Raw genomic sequence first — 24,412 nt, 5'->3', positions numbered from 1 at the left:
ATAATAACAACATATATAGATGTGTAAGTAATATATATAATTTGAAGGGAATACTTATATTCAAAGGGAATTTTGCACCCAGGTGAGGAAAAGCGCCTCCAGACTAAAACTACTTTCAATTTGACAAAAAAGGATTAAATCAACCCTATTACTGACCACAAAAATGGACAAAGAACCCTTCGCATACCAAAGTACAGCTCCCCTAAACTTAATAGGGATCTAAACCCTGCGGCGAGCCAGCCACTATTGATTTAAATTCAAACCAGCTTTAAAAATGATGTGGAAGAAGGGACAGACCACTTGGGTGGAATATAGGAACACTGTCAGAGAACGCAGGGATGTAATGAGGAAGGCCAAGGCCCAGTTAAAATTAAATTTAGCAAGAGACATCAAGGACAACAAGAAGGGCTTCTTCAAATACATCAGCAGCAAAAGGAAGACTGAGGAAAATGTGGGTGCACTGTTAAACGACGTGGGTGCCTTGGTGACGGCAGATACAGAGACAGCGCAGTCACTGAATGCCTTCTTTGCTTCAGTCTTCACTGCTAAGGCTAGCCCCCACGCACTACCGAACCTGGAAACAAGACAGAAAGCCTGGAGAGAGGAAGACTTTCCCCTGGTTGAAGAGGATTGGGTTAGAGGTTATTTAGGCAAGCCAGACACCCACAGATCTATGGGCCCTGATAGGATGTACCCAAGGGCGCTGAGGGAGCTGGCGTGAGTTATTGCTAAGCCACTCTCTATCATCTTCAAAAGGTCTTGGAGAACAGGAGAGGTGCCTGAGGACTGGAGGAAAGTCAATGTCATGCCATTGTCTTCAAGAACTGCAAGAAGGAAGACCCATAAAACTGCAGGCCAGTCAGCCTCACCTCCATTCCTGGAAAGGTGAAGGAGCAGCTCATCCTTGAGGCCATCTCTAAGCATGTGGAGGAAAAGAAGGTGATCAGGAGCAGTCAACACGGATTCATCAAGGGGAAGTTGTGTTTAACCAACCTGATAGCTTTCTACGATGAGATGACTGGCTGGACAGATGAGGAGAGAGCAGTGGATGTTGTCTACCTTGACTTCAGCAAGGCTTTCAACACTGTCTCCCATAACATCCTCCTGGGCAAGCTCCGGAAGTGTGGGATCCATGCATGGACAATGGGGTGGATTGAGAACTGGCTGGATGGCAGAGCTCAGAAGATTGTGCTCAACAGTGCCAAGTCTAGTTGGAGGCCTGTAGCTAGTAGTGTCTCCCAGGGGTCAGCACTGGCTCCAGTGCTATTCAGCTTATTCATCAATGACCTGGATGAAGGGACAGAGTGCACCCTCAGCAAGTTTGTGGACAATACAAAGCTTGGTGGAGTGGCTGACACGCAAGAGGCCTGTGCAGCCATTCGGAGGGACCTCGACAGGCTGGAGAGAAACCTCATGAGGTTCAACAACGGCAAGTGCAGGGTCCTGCACCTAGGGAGGAATAACCCCAAGCACCAGTACAGGCTGGGGGATGACCTGCTGGGGAGCAGCTCTGCAGAGAGGGACCTGGGAGTCCTGGTGGACAGCAGGCTGACTGTGAGCCAGCAATGTGGCCTTGTGGCCAAGAAGACCAACGGGATCCTAGCCTGCATCAGGAGGAGTGTGAACAGCAGGTCAAGAGAGGCGATCCTCCCCCTCTGCTCAGCCCTGGTGAGGCCCCACCTGGAGTATTGTGTGCAGTTCTGGGCTCCCCAGGTCAAGAGGAACATAGAACTTCTAGAGAGGATCCAGTGCAGAGCCACAAATATGATTAAGGGATTGGAGCACCTGCCTTATGAGGAAAGACTAAGCGAGTTGGGCCTGTTTAGCCTAGAGAAGAGGAGACTGAGAGGGGATCTTATCAACCTCTATAGACACCTGAGGGGACAATGTAAAGAGGATGGGGCCAAACTCTTCTCAGTGGTGGCCAGTGATAGGGTAAGGGGTATAAATTGAACCACAGGAGGTTTCATTGCCACATGAGGAAGAACTTCTTCACTGGGAGGGTGACAGAACACCGGAACAGGTTGCTCAGAGAGGCTGTGGAGCCTCCGTTGCCGGAGATATTCAAAACCTGCCTGGATGCCATCCTGCGCAACGTGCTCTAGGTGATCCTGCTTGGCAGGGGCATTTGACTCGATGATCTCTGGAGGTCCATTCCAACCTTAAGCATTCTGTGAAAAAGAGTTGCAAAAAATACAGAAAGAGCCCTGAAATATGCACTGTCTTCACAACAGTTTCAGTGCTGACAAGCATCACATCGTTGCACAGACACTTGTGCTCCCATCCGCCTCACATGCAAGGTGAAGTGCCACCTGAGTGCTGCAGACAGGCCCCAGAAACAGTGACAATCCCACAGAGGTTTTATCTATTTTAGTCCGAGGTCAAGTGTGCATTTTATTCAGTGCAACCGAACAAATGTATCTGCCATTAAATATCTTATTACAACATCTGCTTATTAAGCACTGGGGGCATAGCAAGAAGCAGCTGAACATTAAAGGAAGAATGGATAAGCAGTTTCAGAATACAATACAGCTCTCAGTGACAAAGGGAAAACAGAAGTGATTTATTTATAGCAACCACTTAAAGACAGCACAGTGCAACTACTTGGGGGAAAGGGAAAATTAATCAGCCTTCATTCCAGACATCTCTTGCTGAACCTTTCATGAAAATGCTGAACCTTTCATGAAAATTGTCCTGGCTACACAGCATTGTAGCCAGTTATTGTAATGCTGATTGGGGTGTAGGGTAGTGTATTCTAACTATAGAATACATGTGCATCAGTAGTAAAACTGCAGTAGACGATTTTAAAAATGCCACTTTGCTTTCTAAATGGTGATATTTAGAAAATACCCCCTCTTCTCTCCACTGGAAGGGAGTAACTGAGTGGAGGGAAGGAATGGGTTCGGCTTTACCTCTAGTCCTTTAAATCAACTTCTACAGTGTATCTACTGTTTTGTTTTTAAACAGAGTATGACGTTACCAATAATTAATTTTTAAATATCTTGGAAGATGGCATTGCCTTTAAGCAATACATCCATTGAATCTGTTATTCACCAAATGCAATTAAATTCTTACGTTTTGGCTGAAAAAAATCCCCAAGAAGCAGCAGAGAATCAGGAAAAAAAAGTGGTGCATACTGTTTATTTGGACTCCGATTCTGCTAATCCAAATGAGAAAGAAGTACCATTAAAGTCTTCTATTTTAAGGACTGATTTTCACCCACAGGTGAAGTGATATTTTAAATGTATTCCCACAGAGCAACAGTGACATCCAGTGGAAACATATTAGTTTCAAGTTTCCAGGAAGGTCAGACGGAGTACACTACCCTAGATTGGAGAACTCATTAAAAACTGCGAGGCAATCTCATTTCTCCCTGCTAGGTATAAAATACCGTTGATTGAAAACAGTTCTCTGAGCACAGACATTTTCTAGACTGGAAAAGCATCCCTTTTCAATGTAGCACGGAAATTTCTGGTGCAATTGCATTCTTCGAGACTAGCACTACTCTACCTCTATGCTCCAGAACAGCACAGAATAACAGCTAGGATACAAATTAAATCAGTTTTGTCAAACAACTCATAGGATCACAGGCCATTCTTGCTCACCTCTTGTCTCAGCACTCAGTTTTGAGAACAGAAGGGGACAAGGGAGGGAAGGAATAAAAAGAAGGGAAGTGAAAAGTACATTACTTCCCTTTTATTTTTTTGCGCATTTTTAAGGCCAAAAATGATGCAGACAGGACCCTTTGCCCCACTGGTGTTAGTAAAAATACCAAGTGAAAACATTAAAACTTGGCACACCTACTGTAACGACCACCTTTTTCCATAGGCCAATAAATATTAAACCTGTGATAAACCCCAAGAAACATCTTTACCTCGTTAGATCCCAAGGCACTCTTGTACTCGTCTGCCTAATCAGACCTCTTGCAGAGACAGACAGATGGTGTAAGGTTTGTATATTTTAAGTGAAGCAGCTTCTTACCATCCAGCTCTGCTAACTATGGTGCCAAGAAGGAAAAAGAACATGGGTTACAACTAATGGCCAGTTACAGTAGTCAGATACACAAACCCAGACTATCCTTGTATTGAAGACTGCCCTTGGACTGACATTTACATTTGTTTGCAAGTCCTGCATTCTGTCTCTGGAAGCGATACTATTTGTCAATCTCTGTCCAAGTGGTGGTTCTCTCCCTCCTCCAGCCTGCCAGAAGGCTCACTTGAAGGGAAAAGCTGTTCCCTCCCTTCCCCTGTTTTCATCACCTCACTCTTCTAGTTCACTGTCTGTTGGTCCACTACACTTACTTCTAAATTCTGTAAGCGTCGCTTTTAAAACAAGCAAAACATCAGTATTATGTCCTTTGAGGTAACTTCCAGTAACAAGCATCCATGCCAATTTGCCAAAAGCATTGAAGCTACGTGCTGTCCATGCACTGCAGGAGGTCTGTGCTGAGCACCGCTGCTCCACGTGCCATCTGAGATCAGGCTCGTGTTTTCTGAGCTACGTATTCTTCATTTCATTCAAGAAACTATAGGACCCAAATATAAACAGGAGAAACATTGGGAAGAACTTTCACCCAAAATTGAGTTATTGTTCTCTGGCTCTTTTTAAGATTGTTTTGGGAAAAGCTCCCCAAAAAAACACTGCTAAATACTGAAGCAAAGTGTTTATTCTCTGCCTTAGGTTATCTGGCTATAGGTATTTTTACATCAAAGGCAACAGGCTCCAAGGCCAAACGCAGAACACACATAGTGTTCTCATGAAGTATGAGCAACAGCTTCCAGCTCATGCTCTTCTGCAGTAGTTTCTCCATTCTAATGAGATATGTATGTATATGTTGCACAATGTATTACCATGCCTACGTTACATATGTACAAATTTGCCTGTTACCTATATATGTATGCGTGTACACACACAGAAACATACCTCCTCCCCTATATATTATATATATACACACATATAAAACCAACATGTCCATTTGGTACTTCAGTTGCTTGAAGTTCGGATTTTAGCAGAGAAGTCTGAGGTCTTATAAACGTTTAAAGCTTGAGCCATCTTCATCCATCTCTCTAAGCTGACACAGAACAGCAGCTTGGAAAAATACATAAATCTTGACTCTGTCTCTCTGCTTTGAATTATGACTCAAACATTAAAATAAGCCACATACAGCAGCAACCTAAGTGGGTGAATTTACATTAATTAACCTGAGACAGTGCTGAACTAAAAAGGCAATTTTTATTCTGACCAATAATGACATGTCAGGACGTGCCTTATTGTTTAAGAGTTTTAAAGAACAAATCTATTCACTGCAAGACAACAAAAAATATAATTTGATCTTATTTCTGTGAAAAGACTTGTTAAACCAGAACACTAAGGGTAACAGCAGTAGCAGCATGGCTGCTCCCATCCACTGTTGGGCAGAACTGTTGCAGGTTGTTGCCATCATTCAGATCCTCTTGGAAAACCAATCTGAGGGTGCTAATACCTTGCTTTTTCTTCTTAACCAAGACCTTCCTCAAGACAAGATGAAAGAACTCTGATGAACACCCTGAAGTAACGTATAAACAATGTGATTTGTTTTCCTGCACACCATTCCCAGTTTACATTGACCAGATGAAGGGAAAAGCAAACAAGTGTTTCAACGGGAAAAGAGCAACATAAAGGCAAAACCCTCCAGCTTGAGAAGAAAAAGTTTCACACAGCAGCAGCAAACTGAAACAGAGTATGAGAGGGCTAACAATTAACAGAGGCTTCCTGGAATACCTTCTGTGAAGAAGCTCTGCTGTTACCTGCTCGTGAAGTAGACAGTGATACAGACGAGTGAGAGAACTTATTTTACTCTGATGCAACTTCACAGTCAACTTAATATGCAGAAAATCAGAGATAAGTAGTGAGGCTCCAAAAAGAGCACAGTAAACCAATGCAGCTATCCAGCTCTGCTCGGGTAAATTCAGGCCTCCTCCTATGAGCAAACCTGGTACTGCTGCTAGATGTTAATCTTTGATGAATTAGAGTTGGACTCTATAGCTCATTTGGATCAAGTCTTTTCAAAAATGAAACCGAGGGGTTAAAGTTCTTCCCAATGGTTCCTATAGTGGCTTGATTCAACCGAGAACTATTACTTTGGCATTATTACTTTGGCATTGAGATTTTTGCTGACATTATTATCCAGGAGCAATGTTAGGCTAGCCAGTTGAGCATCACCCATACAAAAAAGCTTAATTATTCCATCATAAATTCCAGAAAGCCTCTTCATACCTGCTAACAAAACTCTAGGGCAAGTACAGCCTCTTCAGGACAGGCCACAGTAGAGACCATCTTTGTCCACACCAGAAAGAACGGTGTGGAAAAACAAGAAACCTTTTCCTCTGTTCCTATTGAGCCTATCTCTACTCACAAAAATGCGAGGAAGTCACAGATTGCAATAGGCTTCCAGGCTCCCTTCAACAAAAAGTGAAGGAAGAGTGAAAACTAGTCAGCTATGAGCAATCATCTGCAACTGCACCACTTGTGAAGGATGCAGGGAAGAGCTCCTTAATATCCTGGGATTAGTTGTAATAAGACTCCTGACCTTCCTTATCAAGCTCCTGCTTGGACAGCAGAACAGTGTAGAAAGCAGTGGAAACTTACCTTGAGAACTCATCACTGTTGTTCTTTTAAGTAAATAATCTATCTACATATTCCGAGAGGAAGACAACAATATACCAGGCTAAAGCTCCCTGGAGTAGAAAAACATCCAGGGAGAAACAAGGTGACAAGCAGATCGGGAAAAATAAAACAATAAAAAAAAAAAATCAATTTACAGACCACATTTAATCCGAAGGATGATCCCCTGCTATTGAAGATAGGATTCCTCTCTTACAATTCACAAGAATAAGGAAATAAATAGAACGAGGTGGAGGAGATGCAAACAGAAACATGCAATTGCACAGAGCTCCAGCTGTGCCTTCCCAGGAGGGAATTTCACAGCAAATAAATAAATAAATGTACAGAAGTATTTGTAAGTATTAAAGGATGCCAAAATTAGAGATAGTTACTGATTTAGAAGCCAAAAGGTCAAAAAAAGAAAAAGCACATCTGGCCCCTGAGTAATTCAGGAGGAATTTATTTACACAACGAATGACTGGCTGACAGACTGAACTGCTGCAGTCAGCATGGAGACCACAGGCTGAGCACCAAAGGCACCCAAGGTCACCAAATGCAGAAGGGAACAAGCAAATGAGAGGTGGAGATGGGTTAGGAACTTCAGCTGTAGGCCTCAGAGAGCTGATTGATGATCAATGATCAGATCATTGTTTTCACACATTTTTCTTTAAGAAAATTTATGACTTACTACCATTGTCAGATCTCAGGCTTTTGTAGCAATTTCTTGTCAAACAAAAAATTACCTCCCAGAGAGTATAAACAATATTGAAGATACATGAAAGTCTGTGTAGTTAGCAAAATAAGGGCACATCTCCTCTTTCTTCAGGCTGAAGTGAATTGTAGTTGATAATTATTCAGGCTATAGTTTGTTCAGGAAACACTTTCCAGTCAAAATACAGGAGAGGCACACTGAAATGACAGTCTCTGTACAAAGTCTCATGGACTACAACAAGGAATTAGTCTCCTATCTGTTTTGGAAAAATATACATTGAGGAAGTAAGCATAATCCAATGCCTCATGGAAAAAAAGAAGTTTAAACCCAGAAGTGTAGAAAAAGGGAAAATATCTATCATCTTAACCAAAAGGCATATTTGAAGAGCCATGGGCTGCTTATCTTTTGTTTAGAAGTCCTTCCTGCTGAAGCACTGCTCTTCCCAATCTTTGCTAAGTCTGCTATGTCATTAGACTTTGAATTTTTGAATTTGGTAACTCTGCAATAGAGCACCATTTATCTTCTAATGAGCTAAGTATATTTAGAACATTTCTGCACATGAGCTTTAAAAAAAACAAAAAAACACAAAGATTTCCTGGCAGAAGAGTGACAGAGGACAACCTTGCCTCTCTGCCCACGTGACTTTGGTCTCCCAAACTGTCCTAGCAAAGGACTACAAAGGACTACTCCCGTGGGCAGTTCTCAGCATCATGCTGGGAGCTGAGAACTAAGCTGTGTTTTCTCAGCAAGAGTAGCTAAGACACTTGCTGGCTTTGTCATTTGACCTTATCCTACAGTTTACCTCCAAACCAAAAAGCTTTCACATGTACAACTTTTCTCAGGAAAACTAACATTGCATCCACGTACAGCATATATTTAGGTTTTATGGCTGCAGAACTCACAACCGAGGTGGCAAGAGAAACACCTCCCACCACCACCTGTAAGCCTATGTTCTGCCACACTAGTTACCCCTCTCACCAGCCACACACAGCACCCGCAGACTGCCTTTTGGACGTCGGAAGTCCTCCTTCCCGCATTAAAGACTGCTTTGCCTCTGAGGTACTACAACCTGAACAACTGTTGGAGTATTCTTCCTCAAAAAGTTTGATGCAATGGCAAAAGGGTCAGAGACTGAGGTGGAAAGTCTCCTCAGCAGTCCCTCTTTGCCTTGTAGTGCTCGGCACAAGGACTTACAACAGAGAATCATAGAAGGCATGTTTATAATTATATTTAAGATCAAATAAAGAATCTCTCCATCGACGACTATTTCCTATTTTCCACAACATCACATTAAAAACAATGTTTACCAACTTAGCTCATACAATTTTTTTATCCATCAATTTCAGTGAGTGTACAAATTTAGATAAATACCCAAGCACTTTCTAAGTGCCCATGTGACATCAACTGTTCAGCATTTGTTCGTAACACTTTACCATACATAGTCTTCTTGGAATTAGTCAAACAATAGCAGCAAATCTGTCACATAATGAAACAAGTGTTAATGTATACTCATGTTGGCTGTTACTGCGTGTGCAAAGCTTTGTACGAAGCTTTCCTTGTATCTGAGAGGAAAAAAACACCACCACCAAAAACCCGAAATAAAACACATTATCTACCCTCTCCAAAAAGAGCAAATAGTAGGATTAAGTAAATAATAAAATCTTTTCGATTTTAGAGTCCTTTGATCTGATCCTACACAATTCTTCATACAGACAGACCCTTATGCTCGGAGTTAGTGACCCCAGGACAATCATAAGAGCGCACATATAGGAAACTACAGGCAAAAATCTATGCCTCTTATTCTGACTTTCCTTGAGGTCCTCACTGCTCAATATTCTGGATTAAAACATAAATTTACCTGTACTTAGATTCCAGCTCAAAGCAAAAACATAAATCAAGACACGGGACTGTAAGACTTCATTTCCTCCCATGAGCTTCATGCAGAGCTCATCAAGAGTGCTTACGCTTAACTTAGGTTTTCAAGGCAGTTAGGCAACACTTTGTAGCAGCAATTATTAGTTTATAACTTGTAAGCAAGCATTCCAGAGATATCATAACTCTGATCTAACATATAGAATCTCTCACATCTAAACTAACATATATTTACAATTTACCTCTGACAGCTTTAGTGTTCTTTATATCACATTTTAGTTTTTATTCTTTTACACCACAGCCATAACTATAATTCCTGCCCATCATGGCCTTCTTTCATTTGCAATAGCCCTTGCACAGAGTATTTTTACTTTCAAAGCAAGCTGCATCTCCCAAGCCTCATATATTTACAGAAAACACAAGCAGGTGGGCAGAGCAACTTTGAAGTTCACACCTATTGCTACAAACAAGCCCAATACCCTGATTCATAATGAACTTTAACCAACTGCCTGAGAAACTAGCATCTTCTAAAGGCTTCAGTCTCCACCTGCATATTGAAATGAAGATTGTTTTAGAGCAAGTTTGTTTTCAAGCTCACCCACCCTGACAGGATTTTTCATGCCTCTCTTATCCCACAGGTTGTTTAGGATTCTTTTTTTCTCCCTATCCATCTCAATGATGGACTAGTTTTTATATCTGCATTCAGTTATTCTTTCTTAGTGCTTGCATGTTAGTCTGACTCTCCCTGCAAGAAACTGAATACAAAACAATGTTTTTACATAGCCGCTGTTTTGGTTAGTATTCATGCTTTCACAATACTTAAGGAAAAAAAAAAGTTACACCATATAAGAAAGCATAAGCTCTCCTTTGAAAAATATTCTCTTTGCCTTAAGTAAAAGGTGAAAACAGACTCAGATGTGTCAAGAACAATGTTCATATATTTTAGGGGTACAGAAAACGAATAACAACCTACATGCTTTTGGCACGTAACTACATTTAAAAGAACATCTGCAAAATCTCAGGCTTATTCCAGAAGCAGAATACTAAAATACTAGTGTCAGTACACTAACACAGCAGTAGAGAAGAATAAAGCAGTCTCCCTTCCCATCGAAGGAAAGGATGACCTCAGTATGAAATTAAAAACTACAGGTTGCTGTTTTAAGTCTTTTTGATGGGAGAGAAGTGGGAGAAATAATACTGACCTCAGCTACACAAAATGCATCAAAATAATTACTTCATAACTTAAAAAGGCAGTATTTGGCTCAAAATAGAAAGGAAGCACTTTTAAAGCTGAATATATAGTGAAATACAAGTCTTGCACTAAGTTGTAGCAGTACTCTTCAAAAACAGCCCAGCATAACATATTTCTAAAAGAAAAATCAAAGACCTTCACTTGAAAGAAAAGAATTAGGCTGCCGTGAGTGGACAATTTCTTACAGAGTCAAAATTTCCATGTTCAGGTTACACTTACATTCCTCAAAATAATAAGCCAAGCTATTTTCAGAGAGATTAGCTTCTTCTTTAATAGCGAAGAACATTTCATATCAATCTGAAATTTAAACTTATGATATTCAAAACAAGCTCTCAGACTACATTGTTTACTCTTCCTCTAACTTTAGCAATCATAACTGTGTTAACATTCAAGCACTGCATTCTTAAGAACCCAAAATTCAAGAGCACTGAGCACAAGTCATATTTTGCATTTCCATTCTCATCGAGCACAGTGAGCCATTCATTAGCAGAGACCAGGTGCAGGCTCTACTTCTGCATGTTGCGATTGCTCTGGTAACAATACAGCCAACACCACCAAAAATTTCACTACTTTGGCATCACAGACCACAGTGCAACATGAGACAAGCATAGGAACTTCACTCCTTTATAGCAGCTCAGAGCAGCACCACACTTTCAAAGCAGAACAACGCTCCCAACCACTTCATGAGAGGCAGAAACACCCGCACAGAGGAGACCACACTGTTGAACTGCATCAACAGACGATTGGTTTCAGTCACCAGAGCTCTCCACTGCTGCCACCTCCACCCTGCTTTTTAACCAGGACAGTTTTACCGTTGGAGTCTGTCAAAGGTTTAAATTAAAAGTCCCTATAGATGCTTATAGCTAACCCAGCAGGTCTACTGGGAGCCTCATTTATGCTGTTCAGACTGAAAGGTAACACCACATTTGGCCAAGCAGTAAACAGGAAGGAAGAATCCCACTGACTACCACTCTCAGTTTGAACTTAACAGAAGTTGCCTGTTACACGGTAACTTTCCCACATCTTTTATATTCCAGTACTACCACAGGGAACAGCTGCTCCCACACTGCATGCCCAAGCCAAAGGGCTCATTTGGGTGGCTCACTCCTCTGAAGTAATTTAGGTCTCCAGATCAAAGTACATCTCTTGCATGTGATTCAGCATGGATTCACTTTGCCCTCTGTAAAAACACAGCACCTGGTTCAAACCCTCAAAGAATTTGCAGTGCCCTGCTTCCCATGGGCACAGAGAGCAAGTGGAAAAAATCCTGGTCAACTACCACCACGTGGCATGGACTCACCTGTCTGTAGCACACAAGGGGTCCCATCAGCATCCATCAGAGGTTTTGGCAGGTAAACCCTCTTCTCACAGGGAAAGGGTTTTGTCGGAGGGACCAACATTCAAGGTGGTGAGTCACTGCTCAATGGTCTAGTTCAACAGCTACTTTCAATACATATCATATCATCTGCTGAGAGGTTCTATACCAATGACTAAGCTTTAGAAGAGATCAGGCATTTCCTAACCCCTTCCTTAAATTACTACTGGATAATATGCACTGGTAATAACAGCAGTACAAATGGGGGTAAACTTACCATCACCTCATGTTAGAGGACACCTCATCTACACTGTTTATGTCACTACTTTTAATATCACGAACTGAAAAAGCATTTCTTCCGTAAGGGCTTTCTCTTCTACACTTCAACACAGAATTATATTACACAAAGTATCTTAAATTAAAACTGACAGAGTTCAAAGTTAGTCCAGTTCAATGAGCTAATAAACAAAGAGGTCATTGGACTGTTAGTTTCATAGCCTGCATAACTTTAGAGTTAGGACACAGGAGAAGACAAAAAGATAGATATCAGTCTTATCCAAAGCTAGACAGGATTATTGTGGACTTTCCATCTCCTTCCATGACTGATCCTGATCTTTCTGTCCTTCCCACCTAGCACCAGCATCCTCCAATTTTTATTGCTTCTCTTGAGAAAGCACAACATCATAAGGCATCAGGTTTAGAGCTATATAGCAAGTTACACACAAACCTTGTTTGTCAAAATACTATGGCTATTCCAACACCTCCAGCAACGGATTGAGGTTTTATCCGGTAAAAACACTATTATATTTAAGAGAGAACATAGTTTAGTAGCCCAGTAAAGGGTATCTAAATTGATAAGATTACAGATACTGCCACAGAGCAAGAGATGACTGTTAGAAGCTTACCTTTCAATTAAGGCATACCATATATGCATAAACCTACTGATTCACAACCCACTTTTAAGCTTCCAACCCATGTTGAACCAGATGTACTAAAATTGTCACAGTAATAACATATTTCAGAATCCTGCGGTAATACTTGAACATACCAAAAAATACAAAGATTTTTAAGACAATACAAAAACTCAAGTGTGTTTTGAATGCATTTCACAATGTGCAAAAATCAGAACTTGTGCTGGCAGCAACTTCAAAGGGTTAATCTTGTAATAGATATCTAACAAGATGTCTAACATCAATGCTACACTTAGATCAGAGCATCATTCTGAATTTTTCAGCTGATGAATTCATCCATTAGGTACAGTCAGAACTCAAATGTCTCTTCACATGTGGTTCAGGGAACGGATGTGAACTGATGTCTCCAAACAGTCAGGAGCAAAGCTCTAATACAATGTGTCACCTATTTCTCCTGTGCATTAAGTCTCTCCACAGAGATTTCTTTTGTCTTTGTTAGCTGTCAATGAAAAGATATTCTGAACATCTATTTTCAGCTTTCTTTCCTTCTGCTTTCACCTGTTACATCTGTGCTTTTTATTTTTATTTTTTTTGGGGGCGGGGGGGCGAGGAGAGATGGAGGTATATAACATTGTCCAACCCTACCACACATTCCTAAATGCAGTCTGCTAATAAAAATGCATATGTATGCACTAAATTTATTTCTCTATATATGTAATATTCCTATGAGGTAAGTATAGCTAAATAAACCAGAAACAACACCAAACTGGTAAATAACAGACATCCTACAACTCAAATTAATACCAAGGAAAAGGACAGCTCTGTAGTTCAAACACCTGAAATCAAGTCACATGGTTTTCAAGTTGTACGAAATGTTCCAGAAAGGAACCTTATGGAATTTCTGCATGCTGACCTACCAGACTGTGATAGGTCCCATCCACACTAGAGCCAGACTTCTGTGTTTTCAGCACTTCACCATAGTCTGCTGCATCAAAATTAGTCTTCCATACCATCACCTGCAGAAGAAAGGCAAGTGGCTAAGTTGTGTCTATTAAAACTTTTCACCCGCGTTAGCTTAGAGGTCAATTTTGTCAACTCATCAGAGAAGAAAAGGCAGCTATACACCAGGCTGACCTAAGAAAGCTTTGCATCAATCACGTTAAAGAGCTGCTATTTGTAAACATGCTACTGAATAGAGCTGTACTATAACTTAATTCTCAGTGGGAAAGTGATCTCTTCCAACATTCCGTGAGTCAGGAACATCATGAAACCAGAGCTACCTAGATAACTTCAAAGCAACATCTTGATGAAAAGGAAAGATTAGTACTTTGAGATTAACGTTAGAGATCTTGAGCTGGTTTGTCAGCTAAATACCAAAATTAAGTCCGGCTTAAAGGCACCTTTTCTTCATAACACAGTATTTATTTCAGAAGAGATGAGGAGTTGCAACTGGGCTTCTAACACAAAAAAAAACCACTTCAACATATCAAGAGCAAATCTATGGAGTAAAATCCTTGACAATGACACTCTGTAAGTAGAAAAAGTTTAAGAGCATTGATCAACTATTTCAGAAGTCTGAAAGACATCTATGAATCTGATCAGTTCATTTTGGTTAACAGAAACATCGGTGTTTATGCTTCACTTGCAAGGTTTCATTCCCGCCTTCTGTGAAGTGTAAAAAGACTTTTTTGTACTTGCACAGTGAACCAGTAAGGCCATTCCACTGTGTAAAAGGAAGATATGATGCTGTTATTGGACAAACCATCTCTTGACAGCTTCACAGGTCAGTGAACTGAAGTGGTCAGCTAGCTGGACTAGATGAACTTTGAAGGTCCCTTCCAACTGAACTATTCTACTCTATTCAGTAAACATGCCTTTTCAGATGGGCTACATGTTGTTTATGAAGGAATTTAGACATTTTCTCTCTGACCTCTAGAGATATTCTTGATTATTGCCATTAGTTCTCATATTTCTCCTGGATCCGGAAAGCTAGTGTTTGATGAGATCTATTCCAGAGAAAAATCTTATACACAAAGACTAATGCTGTTTTTAATCCATACATACACGTGCAAGTTCTTTCTCCATGCACAAAAGGAAGCATTGCCTACATTTTCACATGTAAACCTGAGAGGAAAGAGGCAATTCCTTCACGAAAGCTAGGTCCAGGAAAGCCAACATTCCCAATACATGCACTCAGCAATACACACAACCTTGAGCTATGATGGTACTGATTGCCAAAAATGTCAGTAATATGAACACATGCCATAAATATACCTTTACAAAACAGCTTCTGGGGAAGCATTGCCATTTAGTCTCTCAATTAACAACACAAGGAGATGCTTTGAGGAGAAAGAATGAACCTAATTTGCAATGGCCATTACTCTGTTTAAAGAAATCCCAACCAAATGAAAGATAAACAGGACCTGATTAAAAAAAGAAAAAAAAAGTCTAAAGGAATTTACACAGTAGAAAAGTATAGGCTAACACATCCTCTCAAGATAAAAAATAAACAAAAGATTCTTGGCTATGCCCAGAAATCAAGAACAAAAATAGGATTTCTAAGAAGTTTTCTATAGAAAATAAAAACAATGAATTGCAACGTAACTGCAACTCCCAGCATCATACTAGGGCTCTTTTGGGAGAAAGAAACAACAGCAGAAAACGCATACTTATTCCTTGTGTTAGATAAGCATTTCAAGAGCAAACCTTAATAAACCCCATGTAATTTTACAGGGAAAAGAAAAAAAAAAACTAGAAATGTCTCTCTTGAGATAGCCTGTTTAAAATCTTTTTTAAGAAAAAGAAAGGTGTTATTAAAGAGACAGGATGGTAAGCTATGCCACGTATCTTAGCATAAAATGAAGTTAAAATGCAGTAGATCATGTAACTGTCATGAACTACAGGCCTAGGACTGGTTTTGTTTCTTCCTTGATAGTATGCTGAAAACATACGTAAAAAAAAAATGCAACTTATTTCAGCATGGTCTGGATGCATTGGATACGTTTTTGCTTTCTCCCAGGGAACAGAAAACCCAGCAGCTTTTAAACAAATGTGAATCGGGATTACAATTCAAAAGCAGAAGCAAAAGGAAGAGACAACTGCTATGTCCACAAAAGCACTTTACCAGCAGCATGACACACCTAGACAATCCCAGAGTACAAATGAAGCTCAGAGAAAAGTCCAGCTCTGACTCAGAAAGCCGTGCAGCTTTGCACCAGCTCCTCCCACCACCAGAAAGACTTGCAGCCTATGTTCATGTCCAATCAGACTCAAAGCCATCTGGGGAGATGGCTTAGCCACAGCCTCTGAAATAAAACTGAAAGGACAGATTTAAGGGAGAAGGAGAACCCTGAAGAATGTGAAATACAATGCCCTGTAGATCAATGGGCTCTGGGAGAGCATTCAGGGAAGCATCACCTCATTTTCTCAGATAGAAAACTCAGTGCTTAATGTTTTTCACTTTCTTTTTCTCTTCTAAATACCATTTTTCCTCTCTTTGAAAGCAGTAAGATGCCTAAAAAACAGTAACGGGGCACATAACTATCAAATAAAAACAGTTACATACCTGTTCATCAGAACCTCCAGAGGCAAAGAAGTCTCCCGCTCTTGAAAACGCTACACAGGTGGCTGGACCCTGTGAATAAGTTTAAAAGAAGTGTTTACAAAAAGTGGGAAAATGCAACAACAAAGTGTTACAAGCTCCATTTACTATACCTTTACAAAGTATTTCTCTTTTAATATCAGCAGTCTAAAGACCAAGTTTCAACTACTCTTCTCTGTCAGGTAAACAGCCCACAATTAACGTGCTAAGCTTGCTGGCACTTATTGTTTCCCACATTTTTGCCTGCAGTTTAACATACTCACTCTTCAATACCCACAGCACTGAGACAGAGCGAGGAACAAGCCAAGTTTTACAGCTTCAGCCTTTGCCTTGTTCCCCCTCAGTCATCCTCTTCCCTTTAGAAGTAGCATCTCCTAAAGCTCCTGTTCATCTTTTAAGAATTAGTGAAACTGAGTTTTGTTAAGCACAGACACCTGAAGGAAAGGTTCAAAGTAGAAAAGGAGGTTTACATACACAAAGACACACACAGCTCTGCATCAAATGGTGCATTGATAGACTATGAGAAGAAAAATACTCCAGCTACTGACAATTCTGAGCATTCACAAAACATAAGCCATTCCTCATAAAAACACAAGGTTTTTTAGAAGAAGTTGGAGCCTGGAAGATGGAGTCACCACTCCTCAAATTGCCAAGCCTTCAGAGTTTGTTTTCCAAGCTCCTCTTCACACCATGAATATTAGAAACACGAATGAAAAACCCACCAAACCAAGATTTCCGCATAATCATACAGCTCCAGGGACTAGAACTTCAAGAACTACCGAAAATCTTCAAGACACTGACAGCACAAGACAACATATTTCACAGACCACTGTGTGCAATAGAATTGCCTTGGAAAAATCACATCTTTTCTCTGCACGCTTTCCCAACAGCCTGTCTTTGAAACATATACAGCTGCCACTAAGGGACAGCATAAAACACGACTGATCAATAGGTGGGATGAGATGCAAGAGATGAAAGACAATCAGTTCTATCACGAAGGAAAGGGATGTTTTCCTTTTCTTTGTTAGTTTTTTGTTTTTAGTCATCACGTGCTCTCCCTATGTATTTATAGGATATTCCATGCAAGCTACTCACTACAGAAGACCCAAGAGTTAAAGCCCTTGTCATACCACTACGATGTAACTTCACAACATGCCTGACTAGCTATCAACCAAACCAATCAATTTGCAGTGATTAATTTGGCCAAGGTTAGAAGCATTTCAAATCAAGGAATCTGTACAAGCAGAATAACTGAATGCACAAGACTCACAGCAGAATCCAATTCTTCTTCTTGGAGACTTGGTTGTCAAGAATCCACAAAGTACAAGATCGTGGTTCTCAGCACAGGAAGAAGAAAAAGGCACGGTTTTCTGAGGAGCACTGGAAAGAAGAACAGGTGGCAGAAGAGCGGCAGACAGAGCAGCGCAGCAGCACGAACAGGTACCTGCAGCACCACTGGAGAATGCAAGAAGCAGGCGGGCACTCCTTACACACAGTTGTTTGCCATTTTTAAGCTACAAGCTATGATCTATGCAGGCTTATGATAGTTGTCATGTTGTTAAGTGAAATATAGAAGGCTGGCTTAAAACAGCTTTTCTCCTAATAGTTTTAGAGAACAGATGCAAGAATGAATGCATCCAGGATCACTGTCATACAGCACAGGCACTGGCATTTTGAAGAAGCCTTGCACTTAAAAAAAAAAAAAAAAAAAGTCATTTCTGAGAGACTTTAAGTGGTACTGACTGCTAAAGCACTACTTGAGCAAAAGCATGCATCTCACACCATGCATTCATTTTAATATATTTTCAACCTTTAAGCAAGCACGAGGGAGGAAGCACACAGGAAGGATGAGGCAGGCATCTTCTGACATGCAGGTAAACAGAGCTGGGAAATCGGTAAGTTTGTTCGAGCACAGGCACCACAGACAAACTACTCTGGTTAGAATAAACAGGCAAGGATCCAGACAGGAGGTTTTATGTCAACTGCTAAACCCACTGTCTTGCAGACTGTTCTAAGCTTCTCCTCACTCTACATCAAGTTACAAGGATGGACTGTTCTAATAAGAGTTCATGTCTTCCCAAAGGGCATTGCACGGGAATCCCAGATCCAGCTTATTTCTGGTTTCCCTTTATTCTTTACTTAAAAAAATACTAAGAAGAACAAATGCATCACTATAAATCCTGAAGCTTGACAAATACATAATGATTACATTCAGGACAAATGCACAACTGTCATTGCAACGTCTGTCCTACAGTCCACCGTGCTTTCAAATGTGCTGGCACAAGATTATGCCAGCAATACTGTGTCTCAATGTGTTCATGCCTAGCGTGAAGAGTTTTAGCCTCCTTAAAAAGCCACTAAGGTAATTCTATATTGTCATTTCACCTGAAGTAATTTCAAAAGGTTTCTGAAGCCTTCCATTAGGAAGATCTCGTTCTGGAGACATCTTGCCAGAATTGATCTTGTAGCAGCGATTTCGAAGTGCACACACAATCATTAGTGTAACTAAGCTTGCTCAACCAACACAGCATTAAATACTGCAGATATTTCCAACCAGAGAAACTGACGTCACTCAGCCGAGACAAAACATGCTTATGGTGCCTTCTCCCACCCACTTCCTCCAACCATTCAGCTCTCTGACAACACCAGGAGTGCAGATTCTCTAAAGGAATTGAAAAAACAAGAGACAAGTAAGCAGAACAAGTACATAGCCAGAGAACTGCACAGGGGTGAATACTGCTCAAAGATAAAGTTTTTTGAATCAAGTGGGAAATGTAACAGAAGAGAACAATTTATGCTGTTGGTGCACTGTCAGGGTATCAGATGCTGTATTTTAAAGAATTGGCTCCTGGAAACACAGAAGTTGAGCTCTAACTAATAATCCAGTAAGAGTCGGGAGGGCAAGAAACCATTCAAGGCTTTGCTTAAGACAAAACGTTCAGGAACAGGACAAAGTGTAGAACACTGGAGAACAGTAGTGTATTTGTGAATTGTTTTTTAATCAGTCTACCTATTTCAGTGTATTTAGTCAAAATTTCGCACAATAAAAATCACATCAAAACAGGCACTGAACTGACTCCAAAGTCATGCCATTCTGAAGGGGGGAAAAAAAAGAAAAAAGGAAGTAAAGCAGAACACATTCCTCCCAAAATAGAAACTGATATCAAAGGCTGAATGTGCCTTTATAAGTTGACATAAGAGGAACAAACAAGTCGATAGACACAACACCCTCTCCAGATTTGCTGACATAAATTACGTGAAAAGTCTTTTTGATACATGTACTTACAGCAATCCCCCCAGATATAACAGGTTTGCTGTAGCAACATACAAATAATAATTTGCCAAATATTTAAACTGTTAAATACTCTTTTAAATTGACCTTTTAAACAAACGTGAAAAAGTCACGCATAGTAAAAAAAGCCAGTGATTAGGCATAGCCTAGCTTGCATTCATTCCAGGTAAGCATGGTGGAGATACAACATATTTGTGATGCAGTCCTGGACAACAGGTACGTGGTTGGAGACTGAAGAATTTAAAGCCTCCTTCAGATGTTTTTTTCCTTTAAACTTACTGTCTGCATTAAAAGTGGCAAAAAGCAGCAGTTGCATATTCTTCTAGCCAAGTTGTAGGAAGAATTTGAGGCTTATTTCCCATGCAGCTAGAACATGTGAGGTGCAACCTTCTCATAATGCCCTAAGGGTTCAGGAGCTTCTGTTACTGATACCAAGATACCAAGGCAGCAGTAGAAAACATTTCTATTTAGTCCTCAGCACACCAACAACATGAAGACTGTCGGGTTTTTGTGCACCTCAGAGTTTGAAATAATAGGTTTTGGTGATACTGGGAGAGAACTGAAGGAAGCCTGAGGAAAAATACAAAGAGCAAAAAGTCATTCACTGGAATTGCTGAGTGGGAAGAACATCACCACTGATCAATATTCAACTCATCTCCTCCGGTAAGGGAGCAGCACCAGGCAGGGTAGAGACAAACCCCAGGGAGCCCTGAAAGGAACAAACAGCTCACACAATGGATGCAGCAGAGAAACCTGGAAACACACATACTTACATGGAAAAAAATAAAAGAAAAAGAAAAAAAGAGAAAGCCATACAAAAGGAATGATAACGGGATCAAACCTAGTCCTTTGCAGCCAAGATCCCAATGAACAAGATTTGGGCAAGATGAGACAGCCATAGCATGGTAGCTGAAACTCCAGGTGCCATCCTACTTTCAGCTGCCTACACCTGTATGAAAGGGGAGGCACAGTGTCTCACACAATCTAATTAATGTGCAGGCTACCCCCAAGAGACAGCAACAACTTTCTCTTTCCCCACCTTTGTGTTCTCCCATTTCCTACAGATCGAGGCTAATGATCACGTCATTTATTGCTCTAGCAATCCATCTTGATCAGCTTATGCAAAACAAAGTGCAGCTTTAAGAAAAGATGCTCAGAATTATTCTGAATGGCTTTAATGTAGTCTGCCTGCATTGTCTAAAGGGATGGTATCCAAAGGCAGGACACGGATTACAGCACTGAATGACTGGCAGGATGATGGTAGCATCTGTAACGATTGACAAAAGCATGACAAGACACACGAGGACAAGCATCCCTGAAAACACAATCTTTCAAAAGGTGAAGCTAAAAAACAGATCACTCTAAAGAAATACTGAAGAAATAGGCCAGGAGTTTGGTTTGGAGAAATGGAAATAAGCCTGGAGCAGAGTCATACCTACATGCAGATCACAGGTAAATGGGTACCATCTATCCAAAGCTAGCACACAATCACAGAGAAAGCCCTCTTGAAAGCTTTTCCTCCCCAGTAGAACCAGTAAAGGAAAGGGGACACATGATTTCAAGAACAGCAGGGCCAACACTACCAATTTAAGTCAAGAGAGAACAGACTTCTGAGCTTCAGCTATGAACAGAGCTAAGATTTTGGCTTTAGAGTAACAGACGGAAAAAGAGCCAGGCTGTCACAGGTCCAGGATTAAACCAGAGGAAAGAAGTTTAACGATGCACGTTCTTCAAGATGAAAGGAATAGCAGAGAGGTAATTGGAGAGACAAGTGGGGTCAACAATGCTGGCAGAATTATTTAATCTTATTTTTTTTTTAATCTGGGAGAAAATAATACATACCAGACAAGAGCCAGATAGATTAAGGGAGATGCCAAGAGCGGGTACAAGGCATAACTGGGGGAAGTGAGTAATTTAATTCAAAGAGAGCTGCTTCTCCTGCTGCCCACAGGGAAAAGAGGGAATATACCATCCAGTACATTCATTCATACTCTCTTGGAACAAATGAACTAATGCAATGAAGAAAAAGGAGATGTGAATGGTGATGAGGTCTGAGGAGCAGATCAGAGGCAGCAACATGCATGCTGGAATCCCAGGCATGAGATAATCAGTTCAAGGAATGAAAAATAAATAGGGCAGTCATTGCCACTGCTCACATTGCTTTCAACAGCTCCACAGCACAGGAGAAAGATGGCAAACAGATGGACCTGCAAAGGACAATGTGTAGAGGAGCAAGAGACGGAAAAAGTGATCAGGACAACTACGAAAACACCAAGAGTGGGTGAGAAAACAGACAAATGCATTTGAGCATCGAACAGCACAGATGGTCTGAGATGACATGTTGACCATCTTACTGGTGTCATCAGCAGAGATCAGTGAAGGGAGTTCACTGAAGGCTGATTCAAATTAACAGGCCTTCTAGTAAGGAGAGAGCACTGAGCAAAAACCTCATGTTCAATGATAAACTTGCTTGCAGCAAGGAACACCCAGCTATGAAGATCCACAGAAAAGGTGAAAGATGGGTCTGGAGAAGAAAGCTGAATTCAGGTAGGAAGGCAGAGCCAGGAGGAAGCATAAGTGGCAGTAAAGGTAATAAAAGGTGACAACTAACACAGGTGTTTCACAGTCTGGTACAGGATGCAATACGTATCCTGCAGAAGAAGCATCAGACAGGAAAATCCAAATCTTAAAGAGATGAGCTAGGGAAAAAAAATGGAGAAAAAAGTTATAAAAGCCAGGGATGCTTGTTGTCCTTTACAAACAGCATGGATATCCCAAAGACAACATGGAGAGAGGAGATGGTATTATATACTGGCAAATCAGGAGGTGCAGAGCAGAACTGAGTGTTGTCCCCAAGTGGGTACAGGGTGGCAAAAGATAGGGGGCATGGAAAGAATCTGCATTCCACAGGCTAAGAACAAGAGGGGAAAAAAAAAAGTTTAGCTACAGAAAGGTGGATTCCTAGAAACTGCACAATGATGGTGACAGCACAAAGGACAGAAAGGAAGAGGGAAAGAAAATTAAGGAGAAAAGCATAAAGGATGGAGGTGGTAATGGCAATAAGAGCCTTCCTCCACCACAAGTTAGGTGTGCTACAGCTTAGCACAGGGAAAAACAGTCCTACTTCCCCACCATACTGGCACCTTGTAATTGCATCGCCAGTAGCTTTTCAATTCCTGAAAGCTTCGGTTAAAAAAAATAAATAAATAACACATGCAAGAGAAGAATAGAGCCCCCATTTCCTTTTAATACCTGAAATGCTAATCTAAAGCCAACTGCATATTCTAACGCCCTTCTCTCCCTTTGCTGATCCACTTCTAGGCCGCCTTGAGATGTCCTCACACCCTCCAGAGATGGCTAGGCCTGCATGGATGCTTAATGCCACCTCGGAAGAGCTGGCAGCAGAGGCTAAAGGAACACATTCATTTCCTGCACGCCTGCTCAGAAGATCTTGCCCTTACGTTAACCAGCAAAGCAGAGAGCACTTATGCCACCCAGGTAGGTAGAATGCAGCTACTTCATAGTCCGAGTTGAGGTTGCTTGGAGAACTGTAACTTTGCATTTTCTGGCTTCCTATTTATAAATATAACCATGCAGATGTTTTCTAAATATTTACCAAGAACTTCCATCCATTCCACTACAGAAGTTGTCTGGAAATGCTCCAACCACCCCAAAAGGCAGACAGCACCGTACACATACTTGCTCTTTTCCAGCAACTATCCAGAGGTGACTTACAAGCCCCAAAACATTCTGTTCCTCCACGAGGATTCAGTACCAGAGGTGGACTTACATACCAACCCGATGTCTCATCTGTATGGGCTTAGGCAACAGTACTTCACAGCCCGAAGCACTCCAGAATTCAAATATGCAGCACAGTACAGAATGATATTCCACAGCTGCAAGATGTCAACTCCAAGCTGCAAGCTCCCATCTCTAACGATCCTTCTGCTACAACACGGCCAGCTCCATTACAATTTTAAAAGACAGCAATGTAAACTTGGCAATCCTCCCTATGTAAACTACAGCTAATCAGCTGGTAACAAAATCCTGGCGCTCCAGCAGTTGCGTCAAAGTATGTCTAAAGAACCTTAAGACTTTTTCCTTCAAGTGTCCGCTTGCATGCAGCCTTCCCAGAACAACATAACAGCAGTCAGCTGTCAGAATAAGAACTAAGGACCAACAACCCACACAAAGTCACAACTCAAGAATGTCTTCAGAACAGGCTGTTCATTTGGTGACTAACCCACAACCCTCGCTTAAAGAGGCAAATCTACTTAGTGACCAAAAAAATCCACCCCCACTTCATTTTTAGCCACTTTCAGATACTGGCAGAAATCACAGTGAGACTGGAGGAAAAAGCCCTGAGTATGCCATAGCCCCCGTTTATATACCAGAGAAGCAGGCTAGAGAAGCAGCCAGCACAGGAATCTACCCCAGTAGCTTCTGATGAAAGCACTGCATGTTGTCCCTGCGGGTTGGTTACTGTGAACAAAGCAAAGTTTATCACAAGCTTTAAGTGGAAAAGATGTATCTGTCAAATCAGGCATTAAAAACCCCACAACAATACAGCACACATCAGCAGAGTGAATGCCAGCCCAGGGCAATGCCAGGACTGGTTCTATACCCATCTCACCTTAATGTAATACCCTGAAAGAAGACCAGAAAGCACTGCCAGCCACTTTTATAATTCTACTCGTTTCCAGACTAACAGAGATATAATCCTGAAACGGCAACAACCCTTCAGCTGGGCTGCTGTCACAGCGTTTCCAGTGCCAGCTTGGTAACATCTGTCACTCTCTCCTGGTTATCTCACTG

At 41.1% G+C, this 24,412-nt stretch overlaps 1 protein-coding gene across 5 annotated transcripts in view; it reads right to left on the bottom strand.

Moving 5' to 3' along the window:
- The window catches only part of POC1A (POC1 centriolar protein A), a 57,305-nt gene that overhangs the window by 16,243 nt on the left and 16,650 nt on the right, over positions 1–24,412 (bottom strand). For all 5 annotated transcript variants that reach the window (XM_040569238.1, XM_040569236.1, XM_040569237.1 and 2 more), the window contains exons 8-9: positions 16,270–16,338; positions 13,622–13,720 (exon numbers count right to left, since the gene is read on the bottom strand). In XM_040569238.1, the coding sequence (XP_040425172.1) occupies positions 13,622–13,720; positions 16,270–16,338 (168 nt within the window). The remainder of the gene's footprint in view (positions 1–13,621; positions 13,721–16,269; positions 16,339–24,412) is intronic.

The sequence above is a fragment of the Cygnus olor genome, chromosome 10, assembly GCF_009769625.2.
Source record: "Cygnus olor isolate bCygOlo1 chromosome 10, bCygOlo1.pri.v2, whole genome shotgun sequence".
Taxonomy (NCBI): Eukaryota; Metazoa; Chordata; class Aves; order Anseriformes; family Anatidae; genus Cygnus; species Cygnus olor.
This window is presented reverse-complemented; position numbering and strand designations above follow the sequence as displayed.